The following is a 24,286-nucleotide window of genomic DNA, read 5'->3' as shown; positions in this document are numbered from 1 at the left end:
AATTTACACATTTTTAAAGATGGAATTATATTTACATACATGAAAATAAAGCTTTGCAGAACAATGAAATCAAACCCAGCAAAATCCCTAATTTTACTTACGAGGGACTAAGAAGTGGACCAGAAGACCAATGGCCACCGCCACCACTGTCAGCAATAACACAACGAGAACCGCAACCATCCATGGCTTCAGATCTCTGCTTCGGCTGCCAAATCCTACTGCTCTGCAACAAGGAAAGCCTGCTTGTTACTCTCCCATTGTACACTTACAAGTTTTCTGGTTCTCCTAGAAAACATTCAGGTTGCTCTAGCCTGCCTTTCCCAGCAAGAAGTCAATTTTGGTTCAGGTCGTCTTGGCCTGCTGGAAGGTGTTTAAAGACCAGGATGTTGGAATCATAATATTGCTCCTCGTTTCTGTTTCTAGAGGCATCTGGTGGCCTCTCTATGGTGGTCAGGCCTGATTTTCCTTAGCAGTGTAGTCCAAAATCACTCATCCCCTGCTGAGTATACTGCAAACTAGTACAACCTCTGTGGAAAGTAATATGGAGATACCTCAAAGAGCCACAAGTAGAACTACCATTGGATCCAGCAATCCCATTACTGGGCATCTACTCAAAAGAACAAAAGACATTCTATTAAAAAATGCATCTGCACTAGAATGTTTATAGCAGCACAATTCACAATTGCAAAGATGTGGAAACAACCCCAGTGCCCATCAGTATGTGAGTGGATTAATAAAATGTGGTATATGTATACCATGGAGTTCTACTCAGCCACAAAAAACCCTGCTGATCTAGCACCTCTTGTATTATTATCCTGGATGGAGCTGGAGCCCTTTCTACTAAGTGAAGAATGGAAAAACAAGCACCACATGTAGTCATCATCAAATTGGTATTAACTGATCAACGCTTATGTGCACATACAGTAATAACATTCATTAGGTGTGTTGGGCAGATGGGAGGGGGGAGGAGATGAGTATATTCACACCTAATGGGTGCTGTCTGGGGGGATGGACATGCTTGAAGCTCTGACTCAGGTGGGTTAAAGGCAATATATGTAACCTAAACATTTGTATCCCTGTAATATGCTGAAATAAAAAAAAAATAAAAACAAGCGTTTTCCTCCTTTTGAAAATACCTTTGGGCAACATAGCAGATGGACAATACCAGATTACAAAAGCGGCAGGAACCACAGGTTGAAGCTGAAGCTACTTAATCCTATATAAATAAACTTTCAACTTCCTATCAACTTTTCTGGATATGTATAAGCAATACATGAAAACAAAAATGTATCATTGCCTTCCCATTCTGTGTTAGTCATCTGCATTATGTCACTTCAGATTTGAAAAGAAATACACTTAGTAAAGACTTTTGGAATCTAGACATTTTCTAAGTAGAGATGCACCCTTTTGCTCATGCATTTTTTTTTTCCTGCTTTACTTGCACTTATAAAACAAACTCAGGTGTATTAATTTTCCATTGCTGTGTAACAAATCACCACAAATTTAACAGCTTAAAGCAACACCCACTTGCTAGCTTACACTTTTGTATGTGGCATGGTTGGGTTATTGGCTCAGGATCTCACACTGCTGGTGTTCATTGGGGCTGCTCTAACATCTGAGATTTGTGATCCTCTTCCAAGCTCACTCAGGTATTAGGCTGAACTCAATTCCTTTTTTGTAGTTTTAAAATAATGTTTGTATTTAGTTTAAATTTTTTAAAAAATTTTTAATAGATTTAGGGACTACATGTTGAATTCCATTACGTGCATATGTCATGTAGTGGGGGAGTCTGGGCTTTTGCTGCACCCATCACCCAAGAACTCAATTCCTTGAAGCTGAGCTGAGGTTCCTGTTCTCCTGAGGGCTGTGAGTCAGAGGACTCTCTCAGTTCCCAGATGGCACCCATTCCTTGCTAGGTGGCCCCCTTCAGTCTCAAAGCCAGCAATGGAGAATCTCCCTCACATCAAATCTCTCTCACACTTCAGGTCTCTCTCTCCAGGTAGACCCCAGTTACTTGTAAGGTGTCACCTGATTAGCTTGGGTCCAACAAGAATAGTCTCTCTATCTTAAAGTCCACTGATTTGGGGACTCTTGTTTCATCTGTAAAATCCCCTCACAGCAGCATCTAGATTAGTATTTGACTGAATTACTAGGAGAAGGTATATGTACGCTTGAGGGTGGGAGTCTTGGGGGCCAGCTTAGAATTATGCCTACCACAACTGAACATACCATGACTGTCATGAAAAAGGACAGAACCCTATAACCTTCAAAGAAAGGCTGTGGGATTTAAATCTTCTTTAATTTTTGTAGAGGGGATGCTGGGGTTCTACTGTTTCACGAAAAGGGAATTCTATGTTAGGCATATAACCAAAAGAAGACTAAGGGACATTTTATTCATGTCATAATTTTGGAAACACAAAATGTACTATTGGAAGTTCAAATGGAAAGAAAGCTAAAAGTCGTCCGTGATCGTGATGTAATTGGCATTCTGCATTCTTTGAAGGAAAGAGTTAGTAAAGAGGAACCTTATTCAGAGTCACACAACCTGAAATCGCCATGAAATCCAATTTATCATATCGATTACACCATCATTAAGTTTAATTATTCAGTATTTAGAAGGGTGTATCTGTGGCATGTATTTTCTAAGATATTGTCAATGAAAACATGGTGATAATTTGACTGATTTTGTGACTTTGCTTTCTGCAGTCTTGCAGGCCGAAAGACACACACTTTGAGACTATATGGAGCAGGAAGAATTGTTAGTGAACAGAGTTGGGATAATGCAGTTCCTTAGTAACAAAGCTCTAAGCTGGTGACTTCCATATATGTGAGTTCACAGATGACTGCAGTCGAGCCAAAGACAATATGGACCCCCTACTCCACAGGGATCTTCCTGCTTCTAGAAAAGCCTTCCCAAAGCCAACCACTCTGGCTGCTCCACATGCTCTTTATCAACCATATGCTCTTTATCATTTTATCTAAAAGCTCCAAATCTTTTCTCTTTCAGGGCTATTTTTCTGCTTTCTTGTAGATATATGTTGTCATTACACAAATGTAGGTGCACAAAGGCAATTTACAGACAGGTTATGTTCCCCTAAGTTTTCACAAAGAATTTCAAAATACACTATCTGATTTTAAAAGTAATTGCTGATCAGCTTCCCAGGCCAACCTGCAAGTCTATTTAACTCCTAATGTAACTGAACAAAGATGATAAAGATAGTGAATTCCAGGGAGCCACATCATGCAGAAAACTTTGCTCTTCTCTTTGTAGTGGGGGGCCCATCCCTGAAAGAAAGTCCTTATAGAATCAAAGAGCTAATTCTCCTTTCACCAAAGAAAATCATTCCCTTTGAGCTGCTGAACTCAGCCATTTTCCACAAGGAAAACAACCTTTTGTACTGTAAACTTTTCTGTTAATATTTAAAATAGCACAAATACCAAATTCCCAATAAGTTAAGAATGAGAGGTAAAGATTTTTTAAAAAATTCCTCTAATTCTTCATCTGCCTGGAACACGCTTCTATAGGCATCTTGGTATTACCTATATTATTTTTGTATTCCCAATAGGTCAATTTCTTGTCATTGCCCAAGATACTTAAGAAAGACATCTATGAATGTGTTGGGGTTAGGAAGGTGTGGATAGCTTCAGTTTAATTTCCAGTAATTCTGTGATCTAGGGAAACTTTTTCCTCTGTAATATGGGATAATCATAGGGCCTAACTCATGAGGATTGTGAAGAATAAATAAGACAATGTATGCAAAATGATTCATATTTAGTAAATAAGTAATAAATGGCAGCTGTTATTACAGTAGAGATGAATCACTACCTACTATGGAATCATACTTATCTGATCATAAACTCCTATAATCTTGGCTTTCAAGCACTTTATACACATACCTGCCATCCTTCCTCTTTTATCTACCAAATATTATTCCCTAAATGTCAAACAATTGGAAACGAAAACAAAATAGAGAAGAGGATGTTATAAATCAGCCTTTAAATCTCAACGATAGGAACACATATTTCAGTTCATCAACTATAGATAGAACGTTATGGAGTGACCTGCACTGTGAAAATTTTAGTCAAATTTTAAATTAAAAAAACCAAAAAAGTTACTTTTCTCTTGAAATTTTTCAAAAAGAAGAAAAAGCAAGATATCCTATTAGTTAAACCCAGGCTCTGGCTCTATTTTCTAGGTTCAAATCCCAGCTCCTCCACTCATCATTGCTTTGTGATGTTGGGCTATTACTTTCTTCATCCACAAAACGGAGATAATATAATAGTACCTAAGTCATAGACTTGCCATAAAAATTGAATGAGCTAATATAATATAATGTGTATATGGCACATAGTAAGCACTATGAGTTTGATGAAGACTAACAACAAAGTGATATTTAATTTATAATTTATACCAAGTTTAGCAATCAGTAACAAATGTGGAAGCTCTACTTTGACATTTTGGTTTCATCTTTGAAGATATAGTTTTGGAATATATTAGGGAATGGTCGTGGCAAATTAAAAAGTTGGAACAGTTATCTGAAATGAAATGAAAATATAAAATGTGAATATTTGCAATGGTACTGCTACTATTAGTAGTCTACAGGACTACTTTTTTCTCTTAAAATGATAATGAAGAGGAGTCTAAGTTTTGCAGTTATTAAGAAATGCCTAAAATAAAGAACTATGAAAAGAGAGACCAGACTTCTGGGAATAGAGCAACAATCTGATGAAGTCATTTGGCATTTTATGTTTCCTAAGGGAGATAGCTGAGATTTTCAAGTGAGTGAATCACCCAACTAATAAATATATAGAAAAGACTAGGAACATAGATATTCCTAAAGGCAAATTCAAACAGAGATTCACACCAAAGTCAGAACAATCCCTGCAATATAGAGAAGAGGACCACAAACCCATATGTAGGTGAGACATAGGAAGTCGTAATAATTATTAAGTATCTGCTTTGCCTCAATCCTAAGCCTGCCTGTTGGTGTGACCTGCCATCTCCTAAAAATCCTACAAATCCTGGAGTAGTACTCCATTAATGCAGGCTAAAGAAACCATAAGAATTCAGTGTTTCCCCGTCTCCTTTCTTTACCTACATGTGTCATGGGTATCTAGAACAATGCCATTGAGCACCAATATTACTCTTGTAACTTACTCCTCTTAAACTGCAAACACTTGTAAATACATGAATGCTCATAAGAAAAGAGCACTTTTGGTGCCTGTAGTTATGAGACAATATTTTACAAGAATAATTTTGGGGGTGTGAAATATTAAAAGTAGAAATCCTATTTTACGATATCATGACTTCCATAAACACAGGATATGCATTTTTATATTCAATGAACTTTAATAAATAAGGAAAACACCAAAACTAGTTATTTAAATTTGCTTGATCATTTGTTCAGCAAATATTGATGGAGTGCTGACTATGTATGAAGCACAGTAGACCCTTTCCAACAGTCTCAAAGGGACCCTCTGGCAATTACTACGCGCTCACTGAAGGACAGACACAGCAATGCATTTTAGGAGTGGGGAAGGAAGCCCAGTGAAGTTCACTGATTTGGTGGCCAATTTAGTACCAAATTCTCATCTCTAAAATTCCCCAGGTGGTAGCCTTGCCATGTAGACAGGCTGTAGGAGCGAATACGAAAGACTGAACTCTAAGGAGTTTAGGACTTTAAGGATTTATGGCTCTGATTCTGGCATCTGACAGCCCTGTAGATGGGGAGAAATCCTCTTAACTTCTGTTTTCCTCAGTTTCCTTACTTTAAAATGGGAGTTGATACTTCTACTAAACTCACAAGGCTGTCTTGGCTATTAAATGAAATAATATCCATAAAGATGTTTTGAAAATGGCATAAATCTAAATCTAAATGGTGAAATATTATTATTATTATCATCATGGCTGTTTAAAATCACTATTTTAATTCATATTTTTCTTTTTCTTCAAAATTTAACAGAAAGAATTTTTAGAGAATAGACATGTTTTCTCAATCCTGAGCTCCTCTCCTTTCCTCATTCTGCCCCTAGGAAATCCTGGATCTTCGACAGCGAAGGCAGATGTCTCTGCAGCTACTCCCCTTCGTTAGTCCACAAGAACTGACCATAAGGTACAAGGAAAAACAGCTAAAGGGAAAGTACTGTAGAAGCTAAATTTTATTAGATTGCCAAAAGGAGGTTTGTTTTAAAACAAATGAACACCCTCCTCACACACAAAAATATCAGAATCAATCAAGACACAGTGTAATATAGTTTTCTATTAACTTTTTCTAAAATCTTAGCTGTTGAACTTGGCCACATGAAGTAATGCTAACAATGATTGTTTTATACAAGAACATTGATTTCAAACACAAAGATTAATCCAGAATCCAGTAATAATTCCAGAAATCTTACATGATCCAGATGGAGCCTCCCCAGCAGTCCCATGACACACGGGAGCCTGGCCACTGGCAGCCAGCACAGCAAACAAGCCGTGTACAAAGCAAAACTGAACTCACCGGTACATCATGGGCAGGAGGAAGAAGAGGATCTTGCAGGTCTGCACCCACTGAACTCAACTTTCCAAACAACTGTATGACATCTCTAGATACAGTAGAAGTCTACAGCTAGTAGAAAGAAGGAAACAAATTACAAGTAGTTGAAGTGAAATGAAACTAGTTTGACAAGTCTGAACAGAGAAGCCTCAACCCATAGAATAGCTTGAAGAAAACAGCCAGAGACAGTATAGTCCCAACAAGAAAGCAATATATATTTTTTTTTTTTGGTATTGACTAATTTTATTAAAGGAGAAGAAGCCGGTTGCAAGGATTTGAATGAGAAATATGTTAGGAATGTTCTAGGATTAAGAGTTTAAAGAAGATTATTGGGAGGTATACAAATATCTTAAAGAAACCTTCATATAAAAGCTCTCAATAAAAACAATCAGATCTTAAAACCTAGACACATAGTGTAACTCAAGAAATACTCCTTAAATTCTTTTTGAACAACAGGTATCTCCATGTATTACTGGGATGTAGTGAATTTATTAGTACATAATAATTTTTCTTTCAAAAATACATACCACCGAGAGTATAGACAAATTATTAATATCAAACCAGATTTTTCCCAAAGTGACTTAGCGCAATAAACATATGTATAGCAGCATTTATCAGAATGAAGAAAACCAAAAGAGAAGAAAAAATTTTTTCAATTAGATAAACAATATATGTATACATGCTCTTGAAACCTTAGAAAAGAGGTTGAAGCCCTGTTTGACCATGCCATAATATTGGTCCATTTTCTTCTCCTCAGAAGCAACTATGGGGTCTATCTTTCCACAGAACATTCTAGGCATTTATATACACATGCACACATATACACACACGTGCAAACACAAACATATATCCACAGAAAAACATATATGCATCTTAACTTAAAAGTATCATATTGTATACATTCTTCTGCAATTCAGTTTTACGTTACTTAATATTTGGAAGAGCTTTCTATTTGGGGAGATACAGATCTCTCCTTCATTCTTTTTAACAGTTACATGATGTATGAAAATATTTAGTATTTAGCCTTGGTTATACTTTTACAACCAAATGGTACCCATTTAAAGGGAAATTCAGCAGTCATTGCATCTAACACTTAGAGAAAGTTCATTTGAAATAATCTTTGATGGTACGACATCGTGCTTTAAGTGCATAGACTCTAGAGTCAGAGTGCCTGGATTCCAATCTTAGCAGTGTCTGCCATGTCTGTAAAATAGAAATAATACTAGTAATTTCCTTGCCCTGTTTTTGTGGAATGCAAATAAGTTAAAACTGTATATGTAAAATGTTTAGAATAGTGCCTTCTGAAATGGAAGCACTACAGAAATATTGCCTATTATTAAGACTTTAGTTCATGGGCATATGTTTTCTTATCTAATATTTAACAGGAAAAAAACGTAGTAAAGGTCATTCTATTGAACTATACAATGAGCACACATAGTTACATTCCTTCTTTTCCCTCCTTTTTTTTTTTTTTTTTTTTCTGGCACAGTGCTTTACTGAATATTGAAAAGGGCATGGACTTGGAACAGAATTCTGACTCCCTGCCAGTTATGTGAATCTGGACAGGCTACTCAAACCCTTTGAGCATCATTTTTCTCCCATGTAGAATGAATGACTTATGTGAGAATACATGGCATAATGTGTGTGACGCTGTCTAACACACTTCCTGGCAATAAATGGCAGCTTCTGCTGTGGGTGGCAGAAGGCCCTGTAAACAGAGCTCGGTCTTTGTAGGGAGATACATTTGTCTGCAAATCCTGGCTGTACCACATAGCTGTTGTTTGGCCCCTCTACGTCTTGGCATCCTCATCTGCAAATGGTATTAATAATAGCTTTCCATACTATTGTATAAATTAAAGGAAACAATATGTGTAAATGCCCCTGACTATAGGGTACAAACAAGAACTGAATAGTGGACTGTGTTAAGTTGATTCACATTGTTTGCTACCATTACCACCGTCTATCTCCAGAGTTTTTCATCTTCCCAAGCTGAAACTTTGTGGCCACAAAACACTAACTCCCCATGCCCCCTGCCCTCCAACCCTGGAAATCACCATTTTACTTCCTGTGAAATTAATTTGACTACCTCATATAAGTGGGATCATATAGTATTTGTCGTTTTGTGACTGGTTTATTTCACTTAGCATAATGTCCTCAAGGTTTATACATGTTGTAGCACGTGTTGGAATTTCTACCCTTTTTAAATCTGAAAAACATTCCATTGTGTATACAAACACACACACACACACACACACACACTGTTTGTTCATTCATCTGTTGATGGCTTCTTGGGTTGCTCCTACCTTTTGACAGTTGATGGATTCTTGGGTTGCTCCTACCTTTTGACAATTGTGAATGACATTGCTATGGACATGGTGTCCTGCTTTCAATTCTTTTCAATATGTACCTTGATGTGGCAATGCTAGTTTATATGATAATTTTATGTTTAACTTTTTTTTTTTTTGAGACAGAGTCTTGCTTTGTTGCCCAGGCTAGAGTGAGTGCCGTGGCGTCAGCCTAGCTCACAGCAACCTCAAACTCCTGGGCTCAAGCAATCCTCCTGCCTCAGCCTCCCGAGTAGCTGGGACTACAGGCATGCACCACCATGCCCGGCTAATTTTTTGTATATATCTTTAGTTGGCCAATTAATATCTTTCCATTTATAGTAGAGACGGGGTCTCGCTCTTGCTCAGGCTGGTTTCGAACTCCTGACCTCGAGCAATCCGCCCGCCTCGGCCTCCCAGAGTGCTAGGATTACAGGCGTGAGTCACTGCGCCCGGCTATGTTTAACTTTTTGAGAAACCAACTGTCATATCTTTTCCCACAGCAACTGCACCATTGTCCATTCCTATCAGCAATGCCCAAATGTTCCAATTTCTCAACATCTTTGCCAACACATGTTATTTTCTGCTTTCCCCCATCCTAATGTGTATGAAGTGATATTATATTTTTGATTTGCATTTTCCTAATGATTAATGATGTTAAGCATCTTTTTATGTGCTTATTGCCATTTGTATATTTTCTCTGGAGAAATGTTTATTCAAGTACTTTGCTCATTTTGAATGCATTGTTTTTTAGTTGAATTGTAGGAGTTCTTTATATACTCTGGATATTAACCTCTTATCAAGTATATGATTTACAAATATTTTCTTCTATTTCATGGGTTGTCTTTTCACTCAGTTGATATTAGTAATATCCTCTGATGCACAAAAGTTTTTAATTTTGATGGAGTCCAGTTTATTTATTTGTTCTTTATTGGGCTGTGCTTTTGGTATCATGTCTAAGAAATCATCGCCAAAGCCAATGTCATGAAGCTTATCTCCTGTGTTTTCTTTTCATACATTTATATTTTTAGCTCTTACATTTAGGTCTTCGATCTCTTTTGAGTTAATGTTTGTACATAGTGAAGTAAGGGTACAAGTTCATTCTTTTGCATGTGGATATCCAGTTTTCACAACACCATTTGTTGAAAAGACTGTCTTTTACTCATTGAATGGTCTGGGCACCCTTCTCAAAAATCATTTGATCATTTATGTGAGGGTTTGTTTCTGGACTCTCTACTCTATTCCATTAGTCTAGGTCTGTCTTTCTTTCAGTATCACACTCTTTTGACTAATGTAGCTTTGTAGTAAGTACTGAAATCAGGAAGTGTGAGTTCTCTAACTTTCTTCTTTCTCAAGATTGTTCTGGCTATTCAGGATCCCTTGAAATTCCATATAGATTTTAAGATGGATTTATCTATTTCTGCCAAAAAGTCATTGGGATGATTTAGTTTTGTCTACTAAGTCCAATGTCTGTGGTTCCTCAGGATTTGTTTCTGTTAATTTCTACCTTTCTTAAGTATGGGCTGTACTCTTTTGCTTCTTTGCATGATTTATGTTTTTTGCAGGAAACTGTACCTTGAATATTAACCCTTTGCACTCGGATGTCAAGTGTGGATAATGTCGAATGGATAATGAGAAAAAAGCAAGCGAGTGCAAAGGGTTAAGATATGGCAACTCTGGGAATCAGATTATCCCCTCTCCCCACAGTTTGTTGTTGTTGCTTGCAGTTGTAGTTGTTAAGTGTGTTTAGTGACTTTTCTAAACTATTTTAAAGACTGTTCTTTGTCATGTGTGGCCCCTGCAGTCTTTATTCCTTTAGCTTAGTGGTCAGCTAGTGAATTTCCTGGAATGCTTGGAACCAAAAATATAAAAATAAAAATAAAAAAAATAAAGCAAAACCCCAAACAAATCAATTCTCCAGGTCTTTTCAAATTGGCTCTGTGTTGGAGCACATTTTTAACACAGCCAGGCCATTTACAACTCTTCCTAGGTTTTTACATCCTGTTTTTTCTGAGTCTAAAGAATAGCCAGAGATCAAAGATTGCAGTCTTCTTAAGTTTTTCTGAGCATGCATTCTGCTCTGTGCATGCATGTGGCTTTTCTGCAACCCCAGTATAACGTACAGGACCTGTCCAAAGCCCCAGTTCTCCAAAGTATCCTACTCCCTACCTGCTCCTTCCAGGCCTTCAGGTACCTACTGTTTGTCCCAACAGTTATCTTTTGTGCCAAGTGACCCCAGCTTGTTAATTAGCCATTTCGTGTTTCAAAATAACATACTCCATGTTGCTGTTTCTCTAGCCATCAAAAGGCTCTACTCAGGAGAAACAAAGTCAAGCCTTTTGAGTTAGTCTCTTAGAGATCTCCAGATATGTTCAAACAGACAAACACAATTCCTCGGGAATAAGATCTGCTATGATTCCCCTGGAACTTCAAACCTGCCATAGGAATGTGAGCTGCTGTCTTAGAGACTGCCTCCCTGCCAGGGAGTTGGTTGGGCAAGGGTAAGTTAAAACACCATGAACATCTCCCACTGGGCTTCACTGGCCATTCTCTTCTCAATTAAGTGTTCACTTGGTCACTGTAAACCTTTGACTATCTTGTAGGGTTTCAAGAAAGTTGATTCTGGCAGTTTTTATTAGTATTTTGTTTATTTTATTTATTTTTGCAGTTTCTGGGGAGGGATCAGTCCCCAGAGTCCCCTACTCTGCCATTTTCTTTTATATTACTCTCCCAGCTCATTTATTGTTTCATATGTATTTATTTATATATTTATTTTTGAGACAGAGTCTCACTCTGTTGCCCGGGCTAGAGTGCCGTGGCGTCAGCCTAGCTCACAGCAACCTCAAACTCCTGGGCTCAGGCAATCCTTCTGCCTCAGCCTCCCGAGTAGCTGGGACTACAGACGTGCGCCAACATGCCCGGCTAATTTTTTCTATATGTTTTTAGTTGGCCAATTAATTTCCATTTTTGGTAGAGACAAGGTTTCGCTCTTGCTGGTTTCAAACTCCTGACCTTGAGCGATCCAGCCCACTTGGCCTCCCAGAGTGCTAGGATTATAGGCGTGAGCCACCACGCCCGGCCCCGATTTATTTTTAATATGTCTGTTGTCTATATTTTCTTAATATGTGTTCATTCCTAGAAACTCTTAAAATAAATAACGAAATAAAACAAACATGACATTCATAATCTCTCTTGCCTGCTGTCAATCTGTCCTAAAAAGTTAAAGAGTATTTTTAAAATCTTGTCTGCTTGCATTTTCTATTTTTAGAACTTTAGGTTGTTCACTTTTTACATTTATAAACTATCAGAGTTTAGCTAAGCATAAGTTAGAAGTTATAAAGGAAATTATAAAAATAAACTATTAAAGAGATATATGATGGTTTGCAAAGTGCTCAAAGAAGAAACACAGCTGATATTTAAAAGTTAAATGGCTGGGAAACTTAAGTTTTCAGTCATATATCAATTTCAACAAAATTCTGTCTCCAGTAAGTTTTTAATTTTAATTTTTAATATTGAAGAAAATGTACTGGAATACAATTTGAAAGTGACTTAGTGCGTGACATGGGCTGGTGCAGAATCCCTGGGTCACAGGTGACGCGTGTATGTAATTTGACTAAAATGGACTGCTACCACCAGCGTTCTGTGAAAATTCTACATTCTTGCCTACACGTGACATTATTTCACTTGTCCACTAGATATAATGATGACTTTCTTTTGTTTTAATTGTATTTCTCTTAATACTAATTATTTGAGAATTTATATAGTTGCTAGCTTTGGGAGTTTTTGGGTTTTTTTTTTTTTTTTTTTGGTAAATTACCTTTTTATATCCTTTGGCCATATTTCTACTGAGATTACTGTTTTCCTTGTGTTTCAGGAGCATTTTGTATTAATATATTCTAGATATCACTACTTTGTCAGTTTTAGACATTTTAAATGTCTTCTATCCTATCCATAGTGTTTGTTGCCTAATAGAAACAGTCAATAGTATTTACTTAATACTTTCTGTGCTTTGCTTTAACAATCTATCTCCTCTCCTAAGCTGCAAGAAATTTTTTCTTTTTCTTTTTTTTGTAACATGATCATTTTTTTCCCTTCTTACTTAGGTCTCTAATCCATTTTTGGAGTCTACCTTTGTGTGTGGTTTTAGGCAAGGATCGTGGTCGTGCTGATCATGGAAATGTGCCTCTCAGATCTTGTGCTTTGGGAACTATGATTGACAGATGATTGGCAGGTGGCCCAGCTTCCGTGCTGTGAACCACAGCTGCATTCACGAGGAGGCCACGTCTCCCAGTCTCCCACAGTCTCCTCCCAGCTATGATTAAGCCCAGCAGGAATGTTAAGGTTGGTATTCCCGGGACCAATGGGATTCCTTTGATGAGTAACTTTAACTTGAGGTCTCCTCACAGGCTTAGCCAGATTTTCTTGGAACTGCGCTGCCCTGTGCAATTCTTTGCATCTTCTCCATGGCACAGAGCTCGGACCTGCACTGCATTCCGAATTGTCTCCCTGACTCCTCCAACAGAGCACAGCATTTTCTTCACATAAATTTTCTCTGATAAATTTCTTGCACTTAAAACCAGGTTAGGAGGCCGGGCGCGGTGGCTCACGCCTGTAATCCTAGCTCTCTGGGAGGCCGAGGTGGGCGGATCGTTTGAGCTCAGGAGTTCAAAACCAACCTGAGCAAGAGCGAGACCCCATCTCTACTATAAATAGAAAGAAATTAATTGGCCAACTAATACATATAGAAAAAATTAGCCGGGCATGGTGGCGCATGCCTGTAGTCCCAGCTACTCGGGAGGCTGAGGCAGGAGGATCACTTGAGCCCAGGAGTTTGAGGTTGCTGTGAGCTAGGCTGACGCCACGGCACTCACTCTAGCCTGGGCAACAAAGTGAGACTCTGTCTCAAAAAAAAAAAAAAAAAAAAAAAAAAAAAAAAAAAACCAGGTTAGGGTCTCATAGAGTGGTCTCAGAAGATTTAGACTGACTAATTCACTTCACTGGCTTTTGGGTAAAGAGGATGCCATCCTGAGCAGCTGGGGGACACAGATAACCCTTGGCGTAAAGTGGCAGCTGCATGGTTAACGATTTCACCAGCAGTGACCTGGGAAAGCTTCCTGGTGCTTCCTGGTAGAGGGGACACCATTGTAGGTGTGACGGTTCTGGCAGTTGAAAAATGGGAGGGAGGAAGGCCTTTTACAAAGGGAGTGGAGTTGGCTGCTTACTTTTAAATTGCAATGTTATCCTACATAGGGATAAGGGGAAACTGAAGTGCATTTATAATCAGTTAAAGGCTAAGGATGAAAATTAGTTACCAAAAAGCTTGCATCTCCTGTGGAGGAAGAGTGTAGACACAACTAAGCCACAGGCTAAAGATTCGATAGACTCCCAGAGTTTCAATGCTTAGTCAAAGCAGATCTGCTGAGCTTGGGTCAGGGCTCTGGTTGGAAAAATCTAAGACCTTGAAACATAAGATGGGACAACTAGAGGGATGTCCTTGAGAGGGATGGTTCTGCAGACCCCCCTGAACCCTCATAATTTACATAAGAAATCATTCTCTCCTTAGTAAAAACCAGCCCTTCTCCCCACTGGAAGATGCTACGAGAGCCCTTCCCCCACAAGGAAACAGGTGGCTCCTCAAGAGATATCCTCACCTCTTCCACTGGCAGTCAGTCCAGTGGCTCAGCTGGTGACCTGCTGGGCCTGCTAAGGAAGGAATAGAGACTATGCACCGAAGAGATTGTAAGAATTAGTTTGTATGTACTGGCTTCTGACATTAGGTTTTACCGGTGCTTGATCAAGCAGGGGTGAGTGGAAGACTGGGTAAGTAAGACTTCATTGGCTTAGAAGCATTTTCTCAAGATATGGAATTTAATACCCTAGCAAGGATGCAAGGAGATTGGGCAAACTTGCTGCTAGGGTGACTCTTAGCAGGCTGGAGGAAGCCATATCCAGGGCTGAATGCAGGTGAAATGTCCCAGTTGCCCTGAGGATAGTGGAGAAAGAAATGAAGAGGCTGAGGGAAGTAGGCATATTGGAATGGATACACTGTGTGAGGCTGGAAGACACACAAGGGGATATGTTTCCTGGAAATGCCCAGAGGATATGCCATTTGCCAAAGCCACTAGGAATGAGCTGGTGGGAGGGCTCGAGAGTAACTAAGCAGTTCAGCAATGGCTCTCCTTAAAGGGAGGTGAAGGTTGACAGCAAGAGAAGCAGCTACAGAGCTAGGATCGTCCACAGAGATGATGGTGCCCTGAAATAACAGAGGCCAAGCAGCTGTGCTTAACTACCAAAGCCAGGAACCCACAGCGAGCTTTAACAAATGGCAAGGTGGCCGGGCGCGGTGGCTCACGCTTGTAATCCTAGCTCTCTGGGAGGCCGAGGCGGGCGGATTGCTCAAGGTCAGGAGTTCGAAACCAGCCTGAGCAAGAGCGAGACCCCGTCTCTACTATAAATAGAGAGAAATTAATTGGGCAACTAATATATATAGAAAAAATTAGCCGGGAATGGAGGCCCATGCCTGTAGTCCCAGCTACTCGAGAGGCTGAGGCAGTAGGATCGCCTGAGCCCAGGAGATTGAGGTTGCTGTGAGCTAGGCTGACGCCATGGCACTCACTCTAGCCTGGCCAACAAAGCGAGACTCTGTCTCAAAAAAAAAAAAAAAAAAATTTAAAAAAAACCCAAAAAACAAAAAAAAAAGAAATGGCAAGTTCAGAGGAACAGCCAAGGGTGCTTGACCCACGAGGAATTGTGGGGGTGGTTCAAAGAGCATGGTGTCTTTAGAGAAAAGTAAACGGGCCACCAAGAAGAGTGCTGATTAATCAAAAAGGAAAAAAAGAAAAGAGAAAAAGCCAACAAAAGAAAAGAAAAGAAAAGAGCAAAGCAAGACACAAATGGAAGAACGAGTGGCTCTGGGTGATCACCACAGTAGAAAGTGAAGACCCCTTTCTCAGTTCTCAGTCTTGAGCCAATTTTCAGATCCAGATCCCACCGTCTGAAGAAGTGACTATGTCCCTAGAAGGAAGGACCCTGTCACACTAAGGTAGGTGTAGACAGTGGTGACTCCCCAAGCGCTGCCCCAAAGGGACCTAGTGCCATTGACTGACTGGGTGACTATATAACAGGCAAGGGAAAGACGCAGATGTTTCAAGGGCTGTTAGAAAGAGGATCTGAGTTGATACTCCTACTGGAGACACATGGCATCATTATGGCTCCCATGTTACTGTGGGGATTTGTGGGGGCCAGGTGTGTCCAGAATATGAGATTCTAGGTTTTACAGTTCTTTTCTTCTTTAAAAAAAAATAATTAATTATTGCATTTTAAAATTTCAAACTATTACAAGGGCACAAATGTTTTTGGTTACATGAATCACTTTTGTAATGCTTGAGTCAGGGCTGTAAGTGTTCCCGTCACCTAGACATTGTTCACTGTCCTTGTTAGGTAGCTCATAGTTCCTTTCTTTTGACATTTTAAAAATATTACTCCATTACCATCTTGTTTCCAGTATTGCTGCCGAGAAGGGTGATGTCGTCTGATTTTTGTTAGTTTACAGGTGAACCACTGTTTCTCTCTGGTATATTTGATAATGTTTTTACCTCGATATTTTAAAATTTACTTTAACATAACTACATGTGGGTTTTTCCTTCTCTCTCCTATTTGGAACCCTACAAGCCTTTTTTATACAATGTTTTTCAATCTTCTTTAATTATGAAAATCTTACCCTTTATTATTTTTTCAAAAATTTTCTCATCTCCATTTTCAGGTTTTTCTCCATTTGAGAATCTTGTAATTGGATGTAGGAATTCCTACTTCTATCTTTCACAACTCTGAACTTTTTAAAATTGATTTTTATGTTTTTATCCTTTCCTTCTGTTTTTCTGGGAGAGTTATTCAATTTGAACTTTCAACTCATTGATTTATTTTTCAGTTACAACTATCCTACCATTTAACTCATTAGTTGTGATTTTATATTTCAACTCACACTTTCCATGTCTAATTTTTTCCATTTGGTTCTCTTTTTGTACATTCTTATTCTTATTTCAGATGATTAATGTGAGCAATGACAAATAGCTAATATCTTCCCTTATCTTTCTAAGCATTGATATCATGTTTATTTTACATTCTTTGTCTATTCTAATGCTTCTGCTTCAGAAGTTATATATTATCTCATCTATTGACTTTTTTCTGAGGAAGTTGTACAATTCTGTCTACTTATTGTGGACCATGATTTCATGTTTCCCTGGGCGTCAGCTCCTCAATCTGGCAGCATGGACTGTGGTCAGGCCTTTACCTGTGTCAGTCAAGGTGAGTTTAAGGAAGAGGTTGGGGATGAATTCTACAGTAGCTCCCCAGGAGCCACAAAACTAATATTGATCATTCCTGTTTGTTGACCCTCTAGAAGCTGACTCTTCCAGTGAGAATTTCACTAATAAACTCTCAGGAATGAAGCAGTACTAGGAGGAAGCAGTTTTCCTTAATTTTAATGCACCAACCCTGGAAGTCTAGAAGGGGAAGGGTGAGAAAAAAATACCTGAAAGCCACCGATTGGTGCTACCCTTTCCAGAAACTTCTCTTCTCAGTAGGCTTTGATCCCAATAATTCCAAAATTGATGGCCTGGATTGCTGAGACTAGTTTCTGGTATAAAAAGAAGGTAAACATTGTCTCAAGACAATATAGGGAAGGCAGGATATTGGAAAACACCAGAGGAAAACGCAAAAAAGCGTTTCTCTTAACTATTCTCTCATTCCACTCCAGGCTTTAGCCACCTACCCCCCTACACACTCTAGTTTAGATAGCCTCAGTTTCCAGTTTCAGCCTGGATTCCATGTTTACCTATTTCTTCTATAGTTTGGGGTTGATTTGGGGGAGGAAGCAAGTATCCTGTGTTAGTTCACCATTCTGGCAGAAAAAAGGCATATATGTACATATTTACACATATTAATATATGTACATAGTGAAGGAGCTCAGGAAATTTCACCCCAAAATATGAATCCTTGATATTAAAGGACCTTGATATCTACAGGTGTTGGAAAGGGCTCTCCCTCTATCTGCATAAAACCAGATGGATCCATCAAGAAGGACAACTGTCTTTCCTTCCCCTCCCTGCGATCCCAGTATATTACAGGAAAGAAGATCAAGAATGCAACCAGACCTGGTCCAACCTGTTTTAAAGATAATACTTGTCTCTCAGGTTAATTTAATTTCCAAAGAGAATCAATCTGTTTTCCCCCATCCATTCATTCTCACAAGTATCTATTCATTCTCCCTAGTAACCATTTATTGCCCCTAAACAGAATTACCTATATTTCCCATCCCTCCTCCCCTCTAAAATGAGGGTATATAAACTTCTGGATCCCATTGGGTTATTGAGTAATCACTCTGGGATTCTCTCCATGAGCACAGTAAATAAATTTGTAATCTCTTTCTCTTATTAACCTTCCTTATTGTGAATTGATCTTTCAGTGAAACTTTAGAGGGCAAAGGAGAAGTTTTCCTTTTTCCTCCACAATATACATATACAGACATACACACATGCATGTGTGCATTTATCAAATGATCTTATTTTTGAAACAAAAAGTGGGTGAGCCCTTTATAAGTGAATAGATAAATTTGTTTATATTTATATAAACAGAGAGAACAATGTGAAAGGATATATAAACATTTAAATTTTGATTTACTTAGGAGAAAATCAGGGAGAGAGTGCTAGATTTTCTTTGGATTACTCTATGTTGGAAGACAGCTCATGTAAATACAAATACAAAGCTTGAAATGAAATTACAGCGACCCTTGAACAACATGAGGGTTGTTGACGACCCCCTGTGTAATTCAAAATCCGTGTATAAATTTGAGTCCCCCAAACTTAATTACTAATAGCCTACGATTGACTGGAAGCTTTACTACTAGCATAAACAGTCAATTAACACATATTTTGTATAGCTATTATATACTCTATTCTAAGAATAAAGTAAGACAGAGAAAAGAAATTGTTATTAAGAAAATCATAAGGAAGAGAAAATATATTTACTATTCAATGAGTGGACTTGGATCAACATCAAGGTCTTAATCCTCATCATCTTCACACTAAGTAGGCTGAGGAGTAGAAGGAAGAGGAGAGAATTGGCCTTGTTGTCTCAGAGAAGGCAGAGGCAGAAGAAAATCCACATATAAGTTCATACCCGTATTTAAGGGTCAGCTGTACAACGAATTATATTTTTTAAGTAACATGGACCAGCAGATGGCAGCATAGTAGCACATTTGGCGGAAGTTTCTTTACTGCCCTTCCCTGCAACAAGCGTGGGTCACGGTGACCTGCTGGCTGTCTTAGCATTTCCTGGATATGACCACAATGAGATGACATTAACATATTGTGCAATCCGATTTTTGTTTTAATTAGGTTGGCTGCTTGCTTAAATTCTAATTTGCTGTTTTTAATAGGTGTGATTAAGTCACTCTGGTGTTCCTCCATCAGCTTTTACTCTTTTGCTTGGTTGCCATTACAACAATCCAAAATTGTCTTTTTGGATTATAAGAATACCTCTCTGATTTAAAAAACAAAAACGTGTTTTGATTCTTTGATACAGTATTAATTGGAGAAGTTCTGGCATCTCACCTGTGGGGTCCCTGGAGGGCCTGCTGTAGCTCATGCAGAGCCCTCTTTCCACCCATGGACCACGTGCTACCCAAGATCATAGCCAGTAGTCTCCCGTGGCTATTTTGTCCTTGATATGTGATTAGTATGACATTAATGACTAAACGTGATTAGTATGAGAACATGAATTTTTAATTTGCTTAATTTTAATTAATTTAAATCTAAATAGCCTCATCTCACCAGTGGCTATCATATTGGACAGTGTAGCTTTTAGTGCTTATGATCTTATAAAATTTTCTATTTTTCACTCTTCAGTGTTAGTGAGTAATGACGAGTTGGGCCCTTCTATCTCAGCCAAATACAAAACCCCTTTTCAAGCAGTATCTATGCATTCTGAAGGTATTAAATGAGCCTATGTGGTGCAATTATTCAGGATTTAGGCATTTAACAAATAACTCACTATATATATTCATGTTTAATATATATATGAACTATATGCCTGTAGCAGCTCAGCCTTCCAATGTCTTTTTTCAACTTTCTCCAACCAGTTTCAGTTTCCAAATGATCTTAATTTGCCTGGGATCGTATAGATATGAATGTAGTTACAACAGATTTTATTTTAGCATTTTCAATGCATCAGCATTATAAAAAGGGGAAGAAGAAAAATATCTCCATCAAGGGATTTGTCATTTTAAAAGAAAAAAATAAATAAAAGAAAGAAAAATATCTCCAAACTCATGCAGGGAAATTGTGAGTGGCCGGGCGCTGTGGCTCATGCCTGTAATCCTAGCACTCTGGGTGGCTGATGCAGGAGGATCCCTTGATCTCAGATGTTCAAGACCAGCCTGAGCAAGAGTGGGAACCCCATCTCTACTAAAAATAGGAAAAATTGGCTGAGCACTGTGGCATGGGCCTGTAGTCCCAGCTACTCAGGAGGCTGAAGTAGGAGAATAGCTTGAGCCCAGGAGTTTGAGGTTGCTGTGAGCTAGGCTGATGCCACAGCACTGTAGCCTGGGCAATAGAGCAAGATTCTGTCTCTAAATAAATAAATAAATAAAAGAAAGGAAATTGTGAGTGCATGGTTTTTAACAGTGTCTTTTTTGTAGTGATTATTTAACTCATTGTAGTGATTCTTTAATTGGGGATAATTTTGTTCTCCAGGGGATGTTTGGCAATGTCTGGAGTAATTTTTGGTTGTTACAACTTCGTGGGGGTACTACAGGCATCCATTATGTAGGAGTAAGAAATGTTGCGAAGCTTCTACAAGACACAAGGTAATCTTCCCCCCTCCCCCAACAGAGAATTGTCTGTGACAAAATGTCAACAGCACCAACGTTGAGACACTCTACATTATAGTCATAATTCAAAGAGAATGAGTTTATGTTTAATACGATAAATATATTTTAACACATATAGAATAATGTTAAACTGTGGAGCAAGAAAGACTCTTACTTGATATAAAACCCCAAGGAAAATCTTAGCACAGCAGTTATCTCATTAACTAAATTAATTGTAAAAGTGTATTTGAGGGCGGCAGAAACAAAGGTTTAGATGCACAGAAAAAGACTTTTGTTAAATACTAGTCCACAGTCATGTACAGTACTATAAAATATGCAATTAAATACATATAAAAATGACAATCTTATCACAATGAAACTAGTACAAAGATATTTTCTTGATTATCTCAATAGTTTCTATAAATACTACTTTGCAAAAAATGCTGGCCATTTTTAACAGTAAATTTAAATATTACACAATAAGGTCTTTATTACCAAAATCTCGTATCAAATTGTTTATGAATGTCTACTTTTATATTAGCTTCTCATGTAAGTTGTTTATTCATATCTAATTTATATTGACTTCCTATTCTGTAGGTCTCTTAATTGTTTTAAAGTTGGTTGAAAATAAAACTGCTTAAGTAAAATACATTAAGAGATCATGAAACAAAAGTGAAAAGTAAATTTAGACAAAGACTTGAAATTTTATCATTTTTAGAGATGGAGCTAAATGCAGCTCCTTCTCACTAAATCCTGCTTCTTTTCATTTCAACTTGACAAAAAGACCAAGAAAGTCTGCCTTTAATTTCTGAGTACCTAAAGGCATTTTTACATAGTTCAGAGCAGAATCCTGTGCCAGGCAATATCTCCATGTGTCAGCTTTTTTTTTCAAGTTTCAAGTTTCAGTCTGCTGACAGATTCAAGGATTTACTTATTGCTCCAAAATAAACATCAGTGTAGTTGTTTAAAGAGATTAAAATCTACACCATTGGGTATAAACACATAAATCAGCTTTTTTCAAGTTTCAGAGACAGGTTAACTGCACATCTGAGAGCTAAGGGGAAATGGACTCACAGTAGTTCCGTCTCTTAGGTTTTAGTTTCAGGTCTGGTGTCCTCTGTCATTTGTGTTAGCAGTGGCCAAGGCTAGTAACCTGGACTTGTCTAGTACAGTGGATTTAAAAATTCTTTATAAGGAATATTTAATGAGGAAGGACAGAAATTGTGGAGCCATCAGGGAAATCAGGGAAGGAAGGCATGCTCTGTTAGGAAAAAGTAGAGAACATGTAGCATTTGGTACTTATCTCATTAAATTGCCAGATTACAATGAATAGAACATAGTAGGGACAGAGAGATGAACAAATCAGACCCCGTAGCAATGGCAGATCTTTGTGGAGTTGACGGTATCTTCTGTGCAGTCAGCAGAACATTTCAGATGGTGGGAAAGGAAGCCTGCCTCCCACGTTTAAGGGGAAAGTCAACAGGTCACACTTATTTGTGTCTTGAACTTGATGGCAACACACGCTAACCACAATTTTCTAGAGACCACACGTGACATCGATAGTTTGAATGTAGAGGTCATTGTCACATTAGATGTTAGTTTCAGATTTAATCCAGTCCCGATAATGAGTCACTTTGGTATAAAGTCCAGGCTTGTTTTCTTTTCCACAGTCTATTCCCCAGCTTACTATTCCAATAAGATACCAGATGTTTCTATCTTGGGCAATAACCAGAGGTCCTCCAGAATCACCCTGGAGAAGAAGAAAAAACTATGGTCAATTTGATAAGCAGGAGGCAGAAATGAGTTAATCAGCATCTGAATGTCTGATAAATTAATGCTTTGAATTGAAACAAGTAAAATGAATTCTATTTTACTTACCATTAGTATTAATAGGATAATTGAGCTTATTGCTTAGTCCCTGTGAATGGTTTCAGTTTTATCCTTATAACATTTTTAGCTTTGCTCTATCTAATCAGGGACCCCAAACTGAACCTAAGCCTAGGCAGCTAATTCTTACATAAAGGATGCCCTCCAGACCCAGCTGAAATGTCACCTCCTCCTTCAAGCCTCTGTTAGCTAGAAACAATCTCTTGTGAATTTGAATCTTACCTTGCTCCACTCACACTGATAGGAAGGTGTCCTTGACATCGTAATGCTATGCAATTGGTAGATTCAAGAGCAGGAAGACATGCAAAGACACTCCAAGCAAACATGCACTATTTATTACTAAGAGGATTTTCCTCCCAAATTGAGGCAGAATCCCTCAACCTAGTGAACTGGTTTAAAGTGTGTGAATCATGAGGACTTCCCTGTTAACTTTATTCCAGGGTTAGATAAATAATTTTAAATTTATATTTTAGCAATGGACTTATTTATTCAAAATTGTACTATGTGGAAGCCCATTACAGAGTTTTAAAATAAAAGAAATAATCTTGTTTAAAGCAGACATGGGGTTCTAGAGCCGTGTGCCTTTCAATTCCTTCCCTTCCATTTTCCTCCCATACTTGTTAGTCCTCTTCTGTGTTTGGTGGACAGAGGGTGAAAACCTGGTCTACCAAAATAAATCCTCCTTAGCTCCTTCCCCTTAAGCTTGTATCCTAATTTAGGTCCTCAGTATTTTACTGTACTAGTGGTGAAAGGAAGCAAGACAGTATGAACCAATAGAAAGAGAACATCTGCTTTTAGACAAATTTATGTTTCTCCTTTAAGTTATATTATCCAGCTGCATCTTGGGCCACCCACATTGTGTCTCCTCCTCAGGAAGAAAAGTGGACACCTTGTATTCTAGAATATGGAGCTAAATCCTGACCTTTCCTTTGTTTGTTTTAGTTACTTGTGTGCTCTATTACTAGACTGTACATTCATTGTAATTTTTTAAATGTTTATGTTTCCTTCAGTAAGTGCTGCAGTACCTCTCAGTTCACAAAAAATTTGAGTGAATAAGTGGATGAATGTTTATTACCATCACATGACAGACAGCCAATGGCAGGTCACTAGTGGCACCTTTGCATGTTAAAAAAAAAAAAAAAGCACAGTATAGGTCAAATTCTCAAAGCCATTCTTAATTCTTCAAAGACTTGCTAAAACTGTTGAACCCAGTTTCAAATTCTACAGGTAAAGTTTTTACATAGTGTAAGCATATCTGGACGTACACTGCTTGAAGTCGAAGGTGTGGGCAGCTCTGGTGGAGTGATGCTGTATTGGCTTAGCGAGAGCCACAGATCCTGTCCCACAGGGCCTTCCAGTTAGTCGGGATTAGATCCCTAACTGTTGGTTGTGTCTGTGCCTTGAAGCAGGTATGGCTCCCTAACTTGGTTTCCACTACTTGCTTCCAGTGCTTTTCTCTAATCAGAGTCCTAGTTTGTAGCTGGCACCCATTTTTTTTTTTTTTTACAGATGATTCTGCTCAATAGGGTGTTAAATGAGGAGTATGTCTGACAGTTCTTCCACCCCCTCTTCTCACAGCCTCCTCTCTTCCCCACAAGTTAATGTCATGGAGTCATGTGAAATGACATTGGCCTCTGGTCTATACAGCCATCCCCACTTAACAGACCCATTCT

The 24,286-nt window shown here is 38.4% G+C and overlaps 2 protein-coding genes across 4 annotated transcripts in view; both read right to left on the bottom strand.

Moving 5' to 3' along the window:
- TMPRSS11A (transmembrane serine protease 11A) overlaps window positions 1-19,023 on the bottom strand; it is a 60,284-nt gene extending 41,261 nt beyond the window's left edge. For 2 of the 3 annotated variants that reach the window (XM_012760968.2, XM_075997850.1), the window contains exons 1-3: window positions 18,886-19,023; window positions 6,501-6,608; window positions 102-223 (exon numbers count right to left, since the gene is read on the bottom strand). In XM_012760968.2, the coding sequence (XP_012616422.2) occupies window positions 102-223; window positions 6,501-6,511 (133 nt within the window). In that variant the 5' untranslated portion in view covers window positions 6,512-6,608; window positions 18,886-19,023. The remainder of the gene's footprint in view (window positions 1-101; window positions 224-6,500; window positions 6,609-18,885) is intronic. The other variant, XM_075997851.1, reaches the window with a different exon arrangement.
- A 1,839-nt stretch (window positions 19,024-20,862) lies between these two features.
- LOC105869308 (transmembrane protease serine 11G-like) overlaps window positions 20,863-24,286 on the bottom strand; it is a 41,602-nt gene continuing 38,178 nt past the window's right edge. Inside the window, exon 10 of the mRNA XM_012760999.2 lies at window positions 20,863-22,476. Within this exon, the coding sequence (XP_012616453.1) occupies window positions 22,315-22,476 (162 nt within the window). The 3' untranslated portion in view covers window positions 20,863-22,314. The remainder of the gene's footprint in view (window positions 22,477-24,286) is intronic.

Source organism: Microcebus murinus, chromosome 26 (genome assembly GCF_040939455.1).
Source record: "Microcebus murinus isolate Inina chromosome 26, M.murinus_Inina_mat1.0, whole genome shotgun sequence".
Taxonomy (NCBI): Eukaryota; Metazoa; Chordata; class Mammalia; order Primates; family Cheirogaleidae; genus Microcebus; species Microcebus murinus.
Note: the sequence above shows the minus strand (reverse complement) of the source record. Positions and strands in the feature narration are given on the sequence as shown.